Source organism: Antechinus flavipes, chromosome 3 (genome assembly GCF_016432865.1).
Source record: "Antechinus flavipes isolate AdamAnt ecotype Samford, QLD, Australia chromosome 3, AdamAnt_v2, whole genome shotgun sequence".
Lineage (NCBI taxonomy): Eukaryota > Metazoa > Chordata > Mammalia > Dasyuromorphia > Dasyuridae > Antechinus > Antechinus flavipes.
In genome coordinates, this window is record NC_067400.1 from 241,350,935 (window position 1) to 241,370,917 (window position 19,983).

At 32.5% G+C, this 19,983-nt stretch overlaps 1 protein-coding gene across 2 annotated transcripts in view; it reads left to right on the forward strand.

Annotated features, from left to right (window-relative positions):
• Positions 1 to 19,983, forward strand: part of PRDM15 (PR/SET domain 15) — a 139,291-nt gene that overhangs the window by 39,080 nt on the left and 80,228 nt on the right. Inside the window, exons 6-8 of one of the 2 annotated variants that reach the window (XM_051984763.1) lie at positions 5,535 to 5,633; positions 15,733 to 15,957; positions 17,695 to 17,827. In XM_051984763.1, coding sequence (XP_051840723.1) covers positions 5,535 to 5,633; positions 15,733 to 15,957; positions 17,695 to 17,827 — 457 coding nt within the window. The remainder of the gene's footprint in view (positions 1 to 5,534; positions 5,634 to 15,732; positions 15,958 to 17,694; positions 17,828 to 19,983) is intronic. The other variant, XM_051984762.1, reaches the window with a different exon arrangement.

The following is a 19,983-nucleotide window of genomic DNA, read 5'->3' on the forward strand; positions in this document are numbered from 1 at the left end:
CCTTAAGTTAAGGGTACTTCTCCACTGCTTAAGTGTGGAGCTTTTTTTTTTCCCTCTGTGAATAAACTATCAGCCAGGGTCAAGGAAAAGTAACAATTCCTCTCTCTCTTTAATTAAGAAAATTCAGAAATATTTTTTAATCTCTCTGGAAGGGAGGAACCTGTTATTTTTTCAATGATGAACTATATCTAAGGGAATACCCTGTTGGCTACTTTGGGTGGAAACAGTATGAAAAAAGTCTGGAAAGGTGAAATAGAGTCTTAATTGTATAGGGCTTTAAATGACAAACTGATTAGTTTGTATTTTATTAAGATAATAGGTTGTTGCCAAGAATTTTTGATGATGATGATGATAACCATTTATATAGTGCTCCATGTATTGTGTTAAGTATTTTACATTATCTCCTTTGATCCTCAAAATAACATTGAATGAGTTTTATTAACAATTTTACAAATGAGGAAATGAGATAGACAAAGGTTAAATGATTTGCCCAGAGTTGTAAAGCTAAGTAAAAATTATAGACCAAATTTGAACTTAGATGTTCTTGACTCCAGGCCCAATACTCTATCCATTGCACATCTAATTGTCTCTGATATATTTAGACCTGTGCTTTAGAAAAATAATTTTTGAAACCTTTTGCTGTAGGCCACAGTAGATGAAGCCTGGAACTGTTTTGTGGCCTAATGTTTAGGTTGCGTGGGAAGATTAGTCCAATAATTGTCTTGACTAAAGAATTCAGAGTGCTTTAGAGTGTTCTTAAACAGATTTATTGACTGATCAAAAAAAGATCATAAAACAAGCTAATAATGTGACACCACCAAGAAGTGGAAGTTAGTCTACAAATAGTTATTAAATGCTTACTATGTGGCAGACCCTATATTAAATGCAAGTACAGAAAGAAAGGCTAAAACTTTATCTCTGCCCTTAAGAAGCTAACTCCCATTGTGTGTATTGATATGCTATGAATAAGAACTGGAAAAAAATCAAAACCTATGTGAATAAGATTCATTACAAATTTATTAATCTCACCTGAGCCCTGATTATAGGATGACCTTTTAATCATTTCTAATTTATTCCGTATACTTCTAAATATAATAATTATGCCAAAACTTTTCATATCTCTTCAAGCCTCCAAAAGATTTCTCTTCTTCCATTCTTTTCACTGAGGACTTCACTTTATTTTTCACCAAAAAGTGAGCTCATTTTCACTGTATCTCATATCACTTTGACAAGTATCCTCATTATCTTTTCATTCATCCTTATATAAGGAGGTGAACCATCTCTTTGTCAAGGCAAACCCTTCTGTGGGTTCCTTTGGACCCATTCCCAGCCATTTTCCTGTAATAAATTGTACCCAGTGCTCTTTTCTCAATCCTCATTCTTCTTGACCTCTTTGCATCCTTTGATAATGATTATCCACTTTTCCTGAATATGCTCTCCTCTATTTAGTTTTCAAGTTCTCTTCCTATCTGTCCTTCTTAGTTTCCTTTGTTGGAACTTTATCTCTGTCACTCCCACTCACCATAGGTCTCAGGCCCTTTATGCTCTCATTTGGTGATCCCATTAGCTCTCAAGGATTCAAATATTAGCCCTATACAAATGATTTCTAGATTAAATGTATCTTTCCTGAGTTCCATTCTTATATCACATCGGCCTTTTAGGTTATCCTAAATTAGTGACTAAACAGAATATTTTATATTTGTTGCTAAAGACAATATGGAGCAAGTGGAGTTTATAGAGGGAGGGAGATTGTGACATAAATGTACTTCATCTATCTATCTGTCTATCTGTCTATTTTAATGATAGCTTTTTATTTTCAAAATACATGCAAAGATAGTTTTTTGACATTCACCCTTGTAAAATTTTGTGATCCTAATTTTTCTCCCTTCCCCTCACACCCCTCCCCTAGACAGCAAATAATCCAGTATAGGTTAAATTTGTGCAATTCTTCTAAACATTTTCACCTTTATCATGCTGCACAGTAAAAATCAAATCAAAAAGGAAAAAAAAATGAGAAAGAAAAAAAAGAAAACAAACAACAACATTAAAGGTGAAAATGCTGTATTATGATCCACATTCAGTCTCCCTCCTTAGTCCTCTTTCTGGATGATGGCTTTCTCATTCATTGTTGAAATGACTGAATCATCTCATTGTTGAAGAGCCAAGTTCATCACATCTAATCATCCCATAATCCTATTGCTGTTGTATATAATGATCTTCTGGTTCTGCTCATTTCACTTAGCATCAGTTCATGTAAGTCTCTTTAGGCCTCTGAAATCATCCTGCTGATAATTTCTTATAGAACAATAATATTTCATATCCATCACATACCATAACTTATTCATTCCCCAGCCAATGGGCATCCACTCAGTTTATAGCTTTTTGCACTTCAGAAAGGGTTGCTACAAACATTTTTGCACATATGGGTCCTTTTCTCTTTTTCACGATCTCTTTGGGATGCAGATCCAGTAGAGACACTGCTGGATTAAAGAGTATGTGCAGTTTGAGAGCCCTTTAGGCATAGTTCCAAGTTGCTTTCCAGAATGGTTGGATCAGTTCATAACTCCACCAACATGAACTGTATTTTAGTAAAACAACCTGATGGAGGATCAATTGCATTAGGGAAAGATTTGAAGTAGGAATGCCTTCCAGAAGATTATTGCTGTGATTCAGGAACCAAGATAATAAATGTAGGGTGAGAAGAGGATATAATTTCATAAAGATAGGGGAAGAAAAAAAAAAACCTTTACAAGAATTTTGAATATGTGGGGTCAGTGAGAATCAAGAGTTGAGGATGACTCCAAAGTTGTAAGCCTGGTGACTAGGATTATAGTGCTGCTCTCAGTAATAATAATATTGTGAGGATTTGTTTAGAAAGACAACAGATTCAGTTTTGGATAATCTTAATTTTTCTAAGCCCATACTGAAAAGTGAATTGTTCAATGACAAGAGAAAACTAAACAAATCAGTTATTCAACAAAAACAAGTGTGTTTTAATAATGTGTTTAGTTATGTCTGACTATTCATGAGCCCTTTAAGGATTTCTTGGCAAAGTTTTCTTCAGAATATTTTACAAGATGAGGAAATTGGGTAAAAAATAATTTAGTGACTTGCCCAGGATCACACAGGTAGTAAGTGCTTAAGGCCAGATTTGAATTTAGGTCTTCCTGACTCCTGGTCCAGAAGTTTAGTTACCACACCATCTAGCTGCCCATTATAAGTAGGTTTATTTATTCTGGCTTCTGAATTTAAATTTTAATAATCTGAGGCTAAAATTTGTTTTTAGTTGCATTTTCAGTTTTTTTCATCTTTTTGCATTGCAGTGTTTGCATCTCTAGAAATGCTGATTTATACAGACATATTTTGCTTTTTAAAATGTCTGTTTTTAGCAGTCCCAAATTCCTATGACTTTTGTCTTTTTGTTCTTAAGCTATAGCACATTCTCCCAAGGGCACAAATGAAGTAGCAGTATTGAAGGATCAAAGGTGTGTTTCAGGAGAATTTTTCTATTTAATTAATGCATCAGAGAAGAAATCTTTAAAGGCAAGAAGATCAAAGGCAACACAGTATTATGTTTAGAGTACTGAACACGGTGAAGAAGATCTTGTTCGAATCTCTCATCAGACACTAGCTGTGGATCTCAGTGTCCTCATCTTTAAAATAAAAATATTGAATTCAGTGATCTTTTAAGATCCCTTATAATTCAAAATCTATGATAAGTTAAAAGATTGAGGGAAAAAAATACTCAGGCAAGAGAGTCTTGCAATACTAGTAGTAGTAGTAGTTGAAATGAGAAGGAGAATAGTATCTGGCAGCTAATTTCATATGGGAGGTAAAGATCAGAGGGGAATAAAAGATGTCTTCAGAATTTCAGCTTGGGTACTTGGGAGAATAAGGATGTCATTTAGCGAGATGGAAAAATGGATTTAGGGTAAAAATTTGATTCAGTTAAATTATTAGCCAAGCCCCTATTACATATAATGCAGTTTTTTAAATTTGTTGAATTTGGGATAAGTAATATACAGATGGAGATGTACATCGCCTGGCTTAGTACATGTAAATTAAAATAATTACTACTAATCCACTTATCCATTAAGTTTACAAATTCTATGAAAATGATGTGTATTCTCCTCAGATCAGGAAGTAATATAAACATGAAAAATTTCATCTTGTATGAATATGAGTATTTAGAAGATCTAAAATCTCAGGGAAGAGGCGACAATTGAGCTGAACCTTAATGGAAAGGAAGGCTTTAAATAGATAGAGATTAAATACATAGATGAAGGAGAAACAAAATAAAGAACGTTCTTTAAAAGAAATTCAACATATTCAGCTAAATGCAAGAAAAATAATTGCTGCAACATTCTAATTGGTGCCTTTCTTTTTCCTCACATGTTTTAAGAATAGTGAAGGGAATGAAAGGTCACAGTTTTTTAGATACAGAAAATATATTAATTCTGAACAACTTTTATTTACACCCAAGTGATTTTATTTGTAAATGTGAATTCTATAGATTTACATCTGGAATCTTGGAATGGAAAGTTCTCACAGGACTATAGATTTAGAATTGGAAGTATTCAGAGTCATCTAATTTAACTTCTCATTTTATAAATAACAAATATGAGGCCCAAATAAAGTAAGAGGCCAGATGAATAAGAAGTAGCAAATTTAGGATTAGAAGCTGAGTTCTTTAATTCCAAATTTATTATTATTTCTACCATATCATACTGTCCCCTAAATTATTGCTTAAATGTGTCTGTTGTAGAGAACTGGAACAGTACAAACATGAGATTAGAATCTTGATTCCTACTCTCTTTTGGTCATAAAGCTGTAGGTTTTTAGCAACCAAATTTTAGAATCATTGGTTAGGAGATTTCTTACAGTGCCAGGGTTTTGTTCTGTCATAATTACAAAAATACCAAAAAGTTGTGATGAGGAATATCTGCATATATAAAAAGTAACATATAGGCATCTATATGCACATCTGCACGCGCACACACACACACACACACACACACACACACACACACACACTATTTTACCATTTCTGTGATTCCTTTATGTTTGGAATGGAATATGACAAAGAAATAGAATCTCACTATAATCTCCAAATATAGATTTCTTTCATAAGAAGATTTAAATGAAACATACTATTAGCTGACTCTGAAGGCTAATAAATTGTCACAGTTTAACTGTCATCATCTAGATAGAACCCCTTCTCCCCAGAACAAGATGCACAGAGTTCTTATATCACTCTTAATAGCTCAACAGTCACAAATGTCACAAACTGATTCTCAGAGGCCACTTATTTCATTTTAATGTACCATTGACATATTGCAAAATTAAAAAGGATGATTGTGGATGAATTTAAATCTATTCAGATTTAATTTATCTAATCCCAGAATTTCACTAGCAAATTGATACATGGATTACAAATTACAGTCTATCATTAGTTTATATTAAATTATCTGCATTTTAAGTGGCTTCATTGTAGGATTCACTTTTTTGGGGAGGAAGGAGAAGGGGACTTTTAGCCAGCACTGCAGAAAGCAGTGTTCCTGTTGAATCAGAGTCCAGTCAGTGGATATGTAAAGCATGTTCTGGTTCCTTCCAAGAACCACAGCTACTGACTGGTAAGGCCAACAGTTACCAACAAAAATACTCCACACCCTACTACGATGAATTTCCTTAATAATAAGACTAATAATTGTTGGCATTATTATGTTTAGTTTCAGAAAAACACTATTCTACATTTTTTTTATTCAACTCATCACTTTTTTAATGCTACTTCTTTCCCTCTATTGATTCTCTTTAATTTAGCATGTCTGTAACTTATTTTGCCTAGTTGTTATCATAGGAACTCCTTGTGAGCACAGAGTGGCTTTTGCATTTCTTTATATTTCTGTGCTTAATACAGAGCACTTAGCACTTAAGCACGGTAGGTCAAACTGGTACTTCCTGTCTGTGTCTGCAAAGGGCACTGGGCAATGTTCTCTTCCTTAGCTACTTTACTACCTGTCATTTGCTTGTCTACTTTGATGGACCTATGATTTTAATGATATCATTACTTTGATCTGTACAGATTTATACCTTTTCATGCCTTATCGTTCTATTTGCTTTTTATCCATAGACCTTTCTTAAAATATATATTTATTATACTGGTGAGCTTCCTTACTCTTTCTATATTTACCAGTGCAGCACAACAATAGAAGTGTTCATTGTTTTGTTGTTGTTTTAATGTTAATGTTTTAATGTAATTATATAGCCTCCTTTTGAGGTTATACAGAACCTTATTGATATCTTTTTTGCCATTCATGTGCAAGTTGTCATAGGTAGTATATTGTAGTTTACTCATGTCTACTGTGTTTCTTTCCATTCCCCTTTAAGCTAATTTTATTCCTACACATTGCATTAACAGGAGAATGTTGGTATTAGAGAGGATTTTGCTGCAATTTGCTACTACCACTGTAATTTGTTACAATACCCCAAAATTCTGTTATTAAAGATTTAAAGATTTTAAAATTAAATATTTTTCATGTGGTTCATAAAGGGAAAAGGTTTTTAGGATTACTTAAATGCAGGTATCATCTGATGGCATAAAATGTAACTCAGAATAATGTAAGAACCAGGAAGATCTGACCTATATGATTTGAGAAAGGCAGCAAAAGAGACTGGGGAAGGTGCAGAACATAGAAGTCAGTCACTTTACTACACATTTTCTGCATTTTAAGAAAGATAACTTCTTTTTGATTATATATTACTTTACAGTGATACTTAAGAAATTGATTGATTATTAACACTAGTGCTATGAACCTCCCTATTTTTGTTTTGTTTTTTACTTTTAATATTATTTTATTTTTCTAAATACATGAAAAGATAGTTTTCAACATTCACCTTTGCAAAATCTTGTGTTCCAAAAAACTCATTATTTTCTTCAGTTTAATGTATTTCTCTCTCAGATGTTTACCCATATTCATATATATATGTAAAATTTAAAAATGTTTTTTAAAAAGTGAATTGCCTCCCTTATGATATACTGAGTTCCTCAATCACAGTATATATACTAAGCAAAAGCAGTCTAATGTCAGTTGTATTGTAGATGCTATTATTCTCTGTTACATATGATTTGGACTTGATAAGCTCTGAGGTGCCTTCCAGCTCTGAGATTCTGTAATGGTAAGCACATTTAAGATATTCAAAATTTTAAAGTTTATCCTTTCTTTGAACTCTTATACTATGGCCTTGTATGGTTTAGCCAAATATTTCCTAAAACATATCCATGAAAGGGAGACATGACCAAATTCTGTGCAGTGCTAGGATATGACTGATCTGAAGAAAATCCAGAAAACCATAGCTTGCTGTGTTGACTGATTAATTGTCCTAAATCTAATTACACCAATGAGAAAATTCTCTTGAATAGGTATCATGTTGTAGTAGAAGGAGCCATGATCTGGAATTCAGGTGCTATTTTTTAATTCATCCATAAAAGTTTCCCTAGAGTAAAAGCTCACTAAGCAAAAGCAGATTTTATTAGTCTATCATTAGAATCATAGCATAGTGAATGTTATTAGTGAAAGAATTCTTGGAACATAGAATACTGATGTTGGAGGAGTCCTTAGAACATTGTATTTTAGACTAAAAATGGAACCTACAACATAGATTTTCAGAACTGGAAGGATCCTTAGAATAGAAGTCAGAAGATTAGTCTTAGATTGAATTTTAAATTAAAGAAAATAAATCAGAAAGGGACCTTTGAGTTCATTTAATCCTGCCCACTCATTTTTTTTTTTCATTTTCACTTTCATTTCATCCATCCCTCCATCCATCCATTTATTTGTTTGTTTGTTTTTATTAAAGCTTTTTATTTACAAAACTACCCATGTATTTTTCAACATTGACCCTTGCAAAACCATTGTTCCAAATTTTCCTCGCCTTCCCACCCTCTCCCCAGCTGGCAGGTAGTCCAATATATGATTAATATGTTAAAATATTTATATCCAAAATATTGGATATAAATCTAATATATGTATATATATTTATACAGTTAGATTGTTGCATAAGAAAAATCAGATCAAGAAGGAAGGAAAAACCGAGAAAGAAAGCAAAATACAAACAAACAACAATAGAGAGAGTGAAAATGCTATGTTGTGTTTCACTCTTTGTTCCCATGGTTCTCTCTCTCGGTGTAGATGGCTCTCTTCATCACTGAACAAGTAGAACTGGTTTGAATCATCTCATTGTTGAAGAGAGCCACGTCCATCAGAATTGATCATCTTATAGTCTTCTTGTTGCTGTGTATAATGCTCCTGATTCTGTTCATTTCACTTAGCATCAGTTCATGTATGTCTCTCCAAATCTCTCTGTAATCATCCTGCTGGTCATTTCTTACAGAACAATAATATTCCATAGCATTCATCTACCATAATTTATTCAGCCATTTTCCAATTGATGGACATCCACTCAGTTTCCAGTTTCTAGCCACTACAAAAAGGGCTGCCACAAACATTTTTGCACATGTGGATCGCTTTCCCTCCTTTAAGATCTCTTTGGGATATAGGCCCAATAGAAACACTGCTAGGTCAAAGGGTATACACAGTTTGATAACTTTTTGAGCATTGTTCTAAATTGCTCTTTAAAATGGTTGGATCAGTTTACAATTCCACCAACAATGTATCAGTGCCCCAGTTTTCCACATCCCCTCCAACATTTGTCATTTTTTTTTCCTGTCATCTTAGTGAGAGGTGTGTAGTGGTATCTCAGAGTTGTCTTAATTTGCGATTCTCTGATCAGTGGTGATTTAGAGCACTTTTTCATATGATTGGAAATGGTTTCAATTTTTTCATCTGAAAATTATCTGTTCATACCTTTGACCATTTATCAACTGGAGAATGGCTTAAATTCTTATAAATTTGAGTCAATTCTCTCTATATTTTAGAAATGAGGCCTTTATCAGAACCCTTGAATGTAAAATTTTTTCCCTTATTTAATGCTTCCCTTCTAATCTTGTCTGCATTGATTTTGTTTGTACAAAAACTTTTTAACTTAATATAATCAAAACTAATTTTGGGGTTCAATAATGTACTCCCATTCTTCTTTGACCACAAATTCCTTCCTTCTCCACAGATCTGAGAGGTAAATTATCCTTTGTTCTTCTAATTTGTTTATAATGTCACTCTTTATGTCTAAATTATTTTGAACTTATCTTGGTATATAGTGTTAGGTGGGTGCCATACTAATTTCCATTTTTTTTTAGCAGTTTTTGTCAAATAGTGAGTTCTTATCCCAAAAGCTGTGGTCTTTGGATTTGTCAAACACTAGATTACTATAGTCATTAACTATTTTGTTCTGTGAACCTAACCTATGTCATTGATCAACTAAAAAGTGTTTATTGTTGAAACTAGGATATACAGTTGGATTAAAAGTCCTTATTTCATATATATATGTATACATATATATATATATATATATATACACACATATATAGACATGCACTGAATATTGCTGATGAGCTTAGCCATCAATTGAATAAGAAGAAGAGAATGTGTTACATTGCATATGCGAAACTCCATGGTGATTTCAATGATTCCATATTGTACTTTAACATATAACTCCATCTTTAAATACTAGCATTCTTCTTGTGATACTGTTTGTCTGTGAATCATTAGAATGGCCTTTAAAGAATTAAAAGTTTGAGTGACATAAGTAATAATGGAAGGTTAAATAGGCTGCTACTTATTAGTAATAATAACCAGCATTTAAAAAGAAATATAAGATATTATTACATAGAGGAACAATTTGAAAGGCATGTGGACTAGTCTTATGAAAGTAAAGTATAAATACATTTACAGTTAACAGAGAGCAGTAGATATAAATGTAAACTCTAAGTATTGTACTGTTACCCCTCAAATTTTAAGACATAGAGTTGGCCTACTCTAGGTAGAACTTATGCAGCGTATTTTTGGGAGAATGTGGACAAGTACTTGTGATAAGCTGATATAGATGAATTGAAGCCTGTACTGTGGGAAAAAATACTCATGTTGATGAAATCATGGACTCTTTCAAGTAGAGGCTATCTCAGTTTTAAGCTATTAATGTCCAAAAATGATCTGTGGCTTTTGGATCACCATCTATTACCCTGTGACCCTGTTAGGGATAGTGCTAATTCGATAATGGCACAAGAAAGCAGAAAATATATACACATAAGGCAGCTAGATGGAATAGATAGAACACTTGTCCTGGAAGGACACCCGAGTTAAAATCCTGCTTCATAAACTTAGTAGCTATGTGAACACTTAACTCTATTTGCCTCAGTTTTCTTATCTATAAATTAATCTGGAAAAGAAGATGGCCAGCCATTTCAGTTTCTTTGCCAAAACAATACCCAATTGGGGTCAGAAAAAGTTGGATACAACTAAAGTGATTGAACAACACACATGTATGCTTGTAAATAAGTTATCTTTTGCTGGACAAAGATATGTACACTCAGTGCACACATATATGGATCGATTTTTCATAAAACTTTCAGGTGACTCAAAATCTTTCCTAGAATATCTTCAAAGATGCATGCCAGGCTCTACCAGAAGAAACATTTTGAAGTTCTGCAATCCTGGTCTGTCACCTTTGGTTTTGTACCAAATACTACATCATATTAAATGTCATTTTGTATGGTTGGCATCTATGTCCTATTTGTACATCTTATAAAGTCTTCTGGTATATAAATAAATTTTACAATTGATTAAATGGTTGATTAAATATGGTATTTTATGGTTCTCTCCTAGTTTTCATCTATTCTTTCTCCATCTCTCTTGCTAGCAGTGGAGCCACAAAAGGATGGAGTGAACCAGTTGTCCAGCCAAAGATTACTTAGGTTAACATTAAAGGTTAATGTTAACACTGCACTGCAGTAAGAATAGAACACAGTCCAGCACAGATTGCACTCTAGTAAACCAGCACCAGACTTTGGGAGTAAAACCTCTCAACCCAAAGATGGTAAGGGAGTCAGACAACTGATCAGGAATCCCTTTGTTTGAACAGGGGGGGTAGAATTCTGTTGCATTGCTATTATGTGGATCTGGGTCGCAATCCAAGTCTTAGTCGTAGGGCAAGGAGGAATACTAGTACATCAAAGGTTGTGGCTGCAAGGGAGCTGGGATCCTAGTCATAGTTCCAGTTCCAAAACAGTATTTGTGGTAGCACACAGACCAGAGCACAGGCCGAGTGATTACCAGTAAACACACTTCTTCCTAGATCATACCACCGTGGAAGAACTGAAAACTTACAGGTGTCCAGAATTATCTCTGAAAACAGCCATACTTGGATAGTGCCTTTTTCACTCCAGAATCAGATCCCTAATTAAGCTTAGACTTAAAAGTCAAGAGATAAACGAGAAAAAAATTAGCAAACACCAGGAAAAGAACTTAGCTATAGAATGTTATTATGGTGACAGGGATGATCATAACACAAAACCAAAATGCTACATCCAAAGCTGTTCAGAAAAAATATGAATTGGTCTGAAGTGATGGAAAAGCTCAAAAAATATTTTTTAAATCAAGCAAAAGAAGTAGAAGAAAAATTGGAAAGAGAAATGAGAGGCAAGAAAATTATGAAAAAGGGTATACATAGGTAAAGAAGACAAAAAAAAATACTAAAGAAAATAATACCTTAAAAACAAAACAGGCCACATGGTTAAAAAAAAAAAAAAAAGGGACAAAAATCCAATGAATAGAAGATTGCCTTGAAAAGCAGAATTGGCAAAGAGAAAAAGAGGCACAAAAATCCATTGAAGAAAAGGACTCACCAAGGAATAGAATTGGCCAGATGGAAAAGGAGGCACAAATGCTCTCTAAGGAAAATAATTTCTTAAAAATTAGAATTGGTTAAGTGGCAGCTACTGAGTCCATGAGATATCAAGAAACAATAAAACAAAATCAAAGAATAGAAAAAAAAAATGGAAGGAAATGTGAAATTATCTCATTGGATAAAAAACTGATCTGGAAAATAGATCCAAGTGAGATAATTTAAGAATTATTGGACTGCCTAAAAGCCATGTTTCAAAAAAGAACTTAGATGTCGTATTTCAAGAAATTATCAATAAAGACTGTCCTGATATTCTAGAACTAGAGGATAAAATAGAAATTTAAAGAATGCCCTGCTCAGTTCTTGAAAGTCCCAGGAGTATTAGCCAAATTCCAGAGTTCCCAAGTAAAGGAGAAAATATTGCAAATAACCAAAAAGAAATAATTCAAATATCATGGAATCACAGGATAACATAAGATTTAGCAGTTTCTTGATTAAAGGATTAAAGGTCTTCAAATATGATATTCTGGAGAACTGTGGAGCTAGGATTACAACTAAGAATCATTTAACTAATGAAATGGAATATAATCTTTTTTTAGAGGGGGGTGGAATAGATATTTAATATAGCACTTTCAAGCATTCCTCATAAAAAGACCAGAGCTGAACAGAAAATTTGACACAAGACTGTAGAGGAAAAAATAAGGGATTCCTTAAGGTTGAACTATTTTACATTTTTACATGAGAAAATGGTACTTGCATCTCCTAAAATCTTTTTCTTATTAGGGCATTTAGAAGGAGTATCCATAGACAGAGGACTTGGTTGTAAATTGATTATGATGGGATGATAATCTAAAAAAATAAAATTAAGGGGGGAGAGAGGAATGCACTAATAGAAAGGAAAAGCAAAAATTAGAATGAGACAAATTATCTGACAGAAAATAAGTGTGAAAGAGATTCTTAGAGTGGAAGATAAGATGGGAGAGACAGGGGAGGGAGAATATGGAAATCTTACCAGAATCTCATCAGAATTGGCTTAAAGAGGGAATAACATGCATACTCTGTTGAGTATAGACATCTGTGTTACCCTACAGAAAGTAGGAGAGAAAAGGGATAAAGAAAGGAATAGGGGGTGGGGAGGTGGCAAGTAAAAAGGAGGGTAGATTGGGGGAGGTAAAATCTATCCTGAAAAAAAATGCTCTAAATCACTCTTGCTTAGAGAAATGCAAATTAAAACAACTATGATCAGATTGGCTAATATGACAGAAAAGGAAAATGACAAATGCTGGAGGGTATGTGGGAAAATCAAGACACTAATACAAATTAAAATAATTGATCAGATTGGCTAATATAACAGAAGAGAAAAATGACAAATGCTGGAGGCAATATAGGAAAATCAAGACAGTGATGCATGGTTCCATCAACTTAAAGTCTTTATTTATTTTTACTGAGGTAATTTGATTTAAGTGACCTGCCCAGAGTCACACATCTAGGAAGAATTAAGAGTCTTAGGTCACACTTGCACTCAGGTCCTCCTGATTTCTGGGTCAGTGCTCTCTTGCCCCCATGTTGGTGAAGTCGTATATTGATTTAGCCGTACTAGCGTACAATTTGGACCTTTGTCCCAAGTGCTATAAAACCATGCATACTCTTTGACCAGGCAACACCACTATTAGGTATGTATCCCAAAGAAATGAAAAACAAAAAGGAAAATTACTTATTTGTACAAAAATATTTATAGTAGTTTTTTTTTTTTAATGATGTCAGAATTGGAAACTGAGGGAATATCCATCAACTGGGGAATGACTAAACAAGTTGTTTATAATTGTGATGGAATACCATTGTGCTTCTATAAGAAATGTTGAATAGGATACTCTCAAAAAAACCTGGAAGGATTAGATAATCTAATACAAAACGAAATGAATGGAATCAGAACACTGTATATAGTAACAGCAATATTTTATGATGATCAATTGTATGTGACTTAGCTCTTCTCAGCAATACAGTGATCTAAGACAGTTCTAAAAGACTTATGATAAAAAAATAAAATGCTGCCTATCTCCAGAGAAAGAACTGATGGAGTTGACATCATACCTTTTCTTTATTTTTCTTGTTGATTTTTTTTTTCTTGTCTGTGTTTGTGGCTACCATAGAGATAGTTTTACATGACTGTGTATTTATAAGCTATATCTTGATGATTGCTTGCCTTAATTGGGGAGGCAGTAGAGGGAGATTAGGGAAGCAAAAAATTTGGAACTTAAAAATGTTTAAAAAAAAAAGAATTCTAAAAATATTTTACATATAATTGGAGAAAATAATTATTAATAATTATTTTAAAATATTGAAAGATACTGTGATATGTGAAGATACTGATAGTGATAAAATAATATATCAAAATAAACAGCAAATGAATAAGGTTAAATTAGTAGAAAACCAGAGGAGATTAAAAAAAAATTATTAGTACCTGTGCATAAACAGAACACAAAAGAAATTAGACTACCTTCAAAAATATTGAAATGAACAGAAGACCAAATGTGGTTCTTAAATGATTCAGTATCTGAAAAGGAAATAGAACAAGCTGTTGTAAAGCAACTATCAGAGAATAATTTCTAGTTCCTGATGGATTGATTTACAGGAAAATTCTGTCAAGTTAAAAAACAAAAAAATCAATACCCTTACTATACACATTATATTTAACATGTTGATAAAGAAAGCACTGTACCTAACTCTCCTTTTAAAAGGCAAATATTTTTCTAATACCTAAGCTAAAGAAGATTAAAGCAAAGGAGAACTGTAGGTGGATGTCATTAATGAATATTGAGTTTTTAAAATCCTGTTGTACATGTTTAACTTATTACAGATTGCTTGCTGTCTTATGGAGGTAAGGGAGGGATGAAGAAAAATTTAGAGCACAAAGTTTTACAAAAATGAGTGTTGAAAACTATCTTTACATGTATTATGCTATTAAAAAGGGGGGGAAATAAAGAAAAATTTAAAAATATCATTTGCTGTATATAATTTGAAAAAATCCTGTTAAACTCACAACAGGAATTTATCTAAGAAATCATTCGTTATGTATCGAGTTGAATTTATATCAAGTATATAAGAATGGTTCAAGATCAGGAAGACAATCATTATAAATGATCATATTTAAAACAAATTTTTAAAAATGTCATGAATAAAAAGGCAATTGTTAAGTTTTGGGGATACAAATAGAAAAGATTAGGCATGTCCTTCTCTGAAGTGTTCATCCTCTAATTAGGGAGACAACACAGCTCACTATGGGTAGTTAGAAAGTCCTTGAAATTCTATAAGATTGTAACAATAGAGTGATATATATTTATGGAAATAATTTCTTTCACATGAAGGTGAATCACTTTGATATATGTGTGACTCTTCTAGAAGTAATTATAGTGTTTTGTGAAGAGCATATCTTTTTTTCTATAACAACAGTATAATGGTAGTAAAATCACATTTATCTACTTGGTTTAGGTTTTTAAACCCTATCTCTACAATAACTCTGAGAAAAAAAGAAACTATTTCATCCTTATTTTTCACATTATGAAATTAAGCCTTTGAAATATTAAGCAATATTATAGGATCAGATTTAGAGATGTTAAGGTAATGTTGGGAGTCATCTAGTCCAATGAGGATCCAATAAGGAGGGTCACAAAGCTAGAGTTCATCTCAGGCAAAATTCAAACCTACCTCTTCCAACTTCAAGCTTTTCTACTATTGTAGTATGCTGCCTCTCAGGAAAAAACCCAAACCAAACCAAAACCAAAACTAAATGTGATCTTCCCCATGAAAGGAATAATGGTAGATAATATTTATATGTCTGTACACCGAAAGAATTTTAACATTAGAAGAAACTTTAGAGATCTAGTATAACTCCATTGAAATACACAGTATTTCCTAATTGTTTGTTTGTTTCTATAGAGCATGTATTGAGTCATCTGGAACAAATCAAAAGCATGCCTCCAACTAGCCATAATGAAATAACTCCAGATAAAGAAATAGAGGTACTTCCTAAAGATACACCTGTTGTTTTTGAAAGTGGCAGTGCCAACAGAGAACCAAAGAAAAAGCCCCGAAGAAGTAAAAAATCCAAAACTTCAAAAAGTGAACAACCTCTTGTTATCATTGAAGAGAAGGAACCAGCAGGTGAGTAGCACTGATTTCTGGAAAACGGTTACCAATTTGTAATTGGTAGAGTTCTATTTCTTTGGATCAGAGACCTTAAAGATGAAAAGGACTTCATAGAAATAATTTAATTCATGTTTTCATTTGACAGATAAAAAACCTAAGGTACTTAGTCATATATGTAATGTGTTATTTTATATTTTTATTCTGGCATTGTTGTATAGGGTGATCAGAGTGGATAGAGAAAATGCACAGATAATAATAACACATTTCTTCTATAAATTAAGTTTTACAAAGTATTTTCTTTACAGCAATCCTATGTAGCAAGTAGTAGAAGTATGCTAGCCATTTTATAGAGAAGAAAACTGAAGTTTGGAGAACTTTAAATGACTTGCTAGACTCTAACAGCTGTCAGAGCCAGAATTTGAACTGCAACAATTTCTGCTGATATTCGCCCAGGAATCTTTCCACTGTGCATTTCAGTTTCCTATATATGATGTGATTAGAGCCAAGAATAAGTTTTTTAAATATGTTGATTAGATTTTATTGTTGATCTTCTGGTTTTGAAACCTTTTAAAATGAGACCAGTGGTTTTATATTTATCAAATTAATAAGTTAATTAAATCATTGTGCTTTAAATAATTCTAGTTTCTGAAATTTTCTACTTAAGATTTTTCTGCAGTGCTTAGTCAATATGCTTATTAGGAGTTGATTTTCCAACTTATGCATTACCTAGTCCTCTGGCTTCTGATGTAGCCTGTTATGTGGATAGCACTCTTTCATGTACAGAAAAGAAGTAGTATAAAAAAAAGAAAAATACAATAAAATTTACTTTCCACCAAATCTCTGATACGATGATATGAGCCTATAAAATTTAGTCATTTTCTTAATGTTAACAGGGAGAAGATCAAAACTAATGTCTAAAATAATGTTTGAAGGTGATATTATTAACCAGGTTTCCAGTACCATAGATTTCAAAAATTTAAAAGCATTAAAGCATTAAAATTACTTAGCTACAGATTTTCATTATACATTTAGATATATATGTAAAAATACTTTTGAAATTTTTTGGTAGCTTTGAGAAGAAAAAATTGGGATATTTCAGCCTTTAAAAACCACAAACATATTTATATGCCTAATGTAATAATGGAGTATAGTAAATATGGAAAATTTTTTCTTTGTCTTTCAGTTTTATTCATAAGAATTTAATAGTGTATTTTACCTTTATGGCATTATAGTATAGTGGGAAGAACACTGAATTTGAAGTTAGAAGGCCGAAATTAAGAACTTGTCATATTAGTATCTTGATCATGGACAAGTCACAGGACTCTCAGAATTTCAATTTCCTCACGTTTAAAAATAAATATAATAATAATTACAATAATAAAAATTGTTGTAAAAAAGACTAATTTAAAGTACTAGATAAATATGAACTACTCTGACTCTTTATGATCATCATCATAAACACATAACCAATTTTGGGGAAAAACTTAATTTTGCTTTCCTGTATATCATACTATCAGGATCCTACAAGATGTCTGATTTGACTTTTGTTGTTGTTGTTGTTTTTTAGTTCAAATTTACATTAATAATCACATGATTTAAGTGTTTTTTTTCATAAACATTTTTTAGTTTGTTTCAGATATTCTGTTCACTAACTCAAGTATTATTTTTACAATAATTTGTTTTTTTGGAGTTTTTAGGTATATTTACCTGTCATATGTGTAAATATAATTTATATTTCCCCCCCTTCGCCAGTGGATCAAGTGGCAGAAATTATTACAGAAATCCCACCTGATGAAGACCTTAACTCAACTGCAGATGAGCGGATTATGGAGCTCGTTTTAGGAAAGCTGCCCAGTACTACAAAAGATGTCAGTTCAGTTCCAAAGTAAGTTATCAATTAAACCTTTTGTTCTATTAGTCCCACCAAATAAGATAACTTAGTAAGCAGTATTGGAATTACTTTTGTAAGATAGGAGACACTCTTCAAAATAGTCTGATGAAGATTGGCCACTTTATATAATATTATGGAGGGTTAAACCATGTACTATTAAATGTTTCAAACATAGTTATATTTCCCTACACAACAAAATTCTTCTCTTGACTCTTTATTACTTAGACTATAATTCTATCTCTTTTTCTTTCATTGTCAAAGTTCTTGAAAAAGCAGTCTACATTACTTGCCTTTATTATCTCACCATTTATTTTTCAACCTATTACATTCTTCCTTTTGTCCCTGTTCATGAGACTATTCTTTTTTAACTGACTTTCTCCTTAGCATATTCAATGGCTTTGTCACAGTTCACATTTTCTTTAATTTTCCAATACCATGTTTCACCATTGGCCACTTTATTCTTTATGTCTTTTATGAGGTTACATTCTTATGGTTTTCTTTCTACCTCTTGAGTGTTTTTTCTTCATCCCCTCTGCCTTCTTCTCCTCCTCTTTTTCCTCTCTACATGCAGATATTTGCAAAAGTTTATTTCTTTTCCTTCTCAATGTACTTCCTTCTTTGATGATCTCATTATCTCACAATCATAAAATTCAATCATTTGCAAGGAATCTAAAAGGTCATCTTGTCCACATTGTACCTAAGCAGTAATATTTTCCACAATAACAAATTCTCAATTTGATGCCCTGCAATAATGGGAATTAATTACCTCTCGAGTCAAATCACTTCACTTTGGGACAACTTTCATTGTTAGGAAGTCTTTTTTTCTTTTACATTTAGTCTAAATCTGTCTTTTTGCTACTTCCCTTTGTTCCTAGGGACAACAAAGAATAATTTAATTCCCTCTTTCATGAGACATTGCTCCAAATAACTGGATAATTATCACATTTTTCCTACATCCCTTTTAAACTACCTTCTCTTCTTCTGAGTAACTATCCAAAGCTCTTTCAACTAATTCTCATATATGAGGATTCCCTCATCCTCTCCTTATTGTAATTTCTAACTTCTGCACACATTCCTATTTATTGGTTTCTTTTAAAAAAAATATTAGAATTCAAAATCAGAACACCCCTCCGATGACTGATCTGACCAAAGCATAGGACATAGAAATAGCAACATGGAACAGTTAAAAGAATATTGGTTGAATATTCAGCAACTTGGTTTCCCAAACCACCTCTGTAATAGCTTTTATCGTTTGGACAAATTATATTTCTAATACTCAGATTCCTCATTTGTAGAATGAAGGGGTTGAGTTCAATAGCCTCTAAAGTTTCTTCCAGCTCTAAATCTATATTCCTGAAATCACATTATATTGTTTTCTTCATTCTGAATGGTTTGATTTTATGAATTCTGCCTAAGATTGCAATTGTCTTTGTCCACTCATCACATTGTTGATTTAATGAGTTTGAAGTCGACTAAAATCTTCAGTGTTTTCCCACATGAATTGCTCTCTATTCATACCTCTCCCATCTTGTATTTGTGCTATTATTCTTTAACATATAAGAATGTGATTTTACATTCATTTCTATTCACTTTTCAAAAATATTTTTTAAAAGAAATTTTATTACATTTGATCTCTAAAATAGCATTCAATCTGTTAATATAAAAGAATACATTAAAGATACTTCTCCAATAGGTATCTCCTATAGAGATATCAGAATTATTTAAAATTCCTTGAAAGGTATAACAATGCATTTGAGCTTGTTAGAAAGCTATCTGATCATTCACTAATAGGCATGAAACAGGGAGATTAATCTTCACTACTTAGCTAAATGTTCACTACTGTTATAAAATCATTCAGCATGGAATCCACATTGAAAAGGATTGTCTATGGATGGTAATGTCCTCCAGATGCTCCTATTTTTTCATGGCATTATTTAGTCAGCCCTAGATTTACAGAAACTTCTAAATGAGGTCCCTATCCGCTCAAAACAATTTGATCTAATTATCTTCACAGAAATAACATGTCGATAAAGGAGTGCTTATTGTACAGATAATGATGTGTAGTTTGATGGGCAATGAGTTTTGTACCCAGAATTAAATAAGAAAATAACATGCATTATTGCTTTTGGGAGACTATAAAAGTCCTTTTA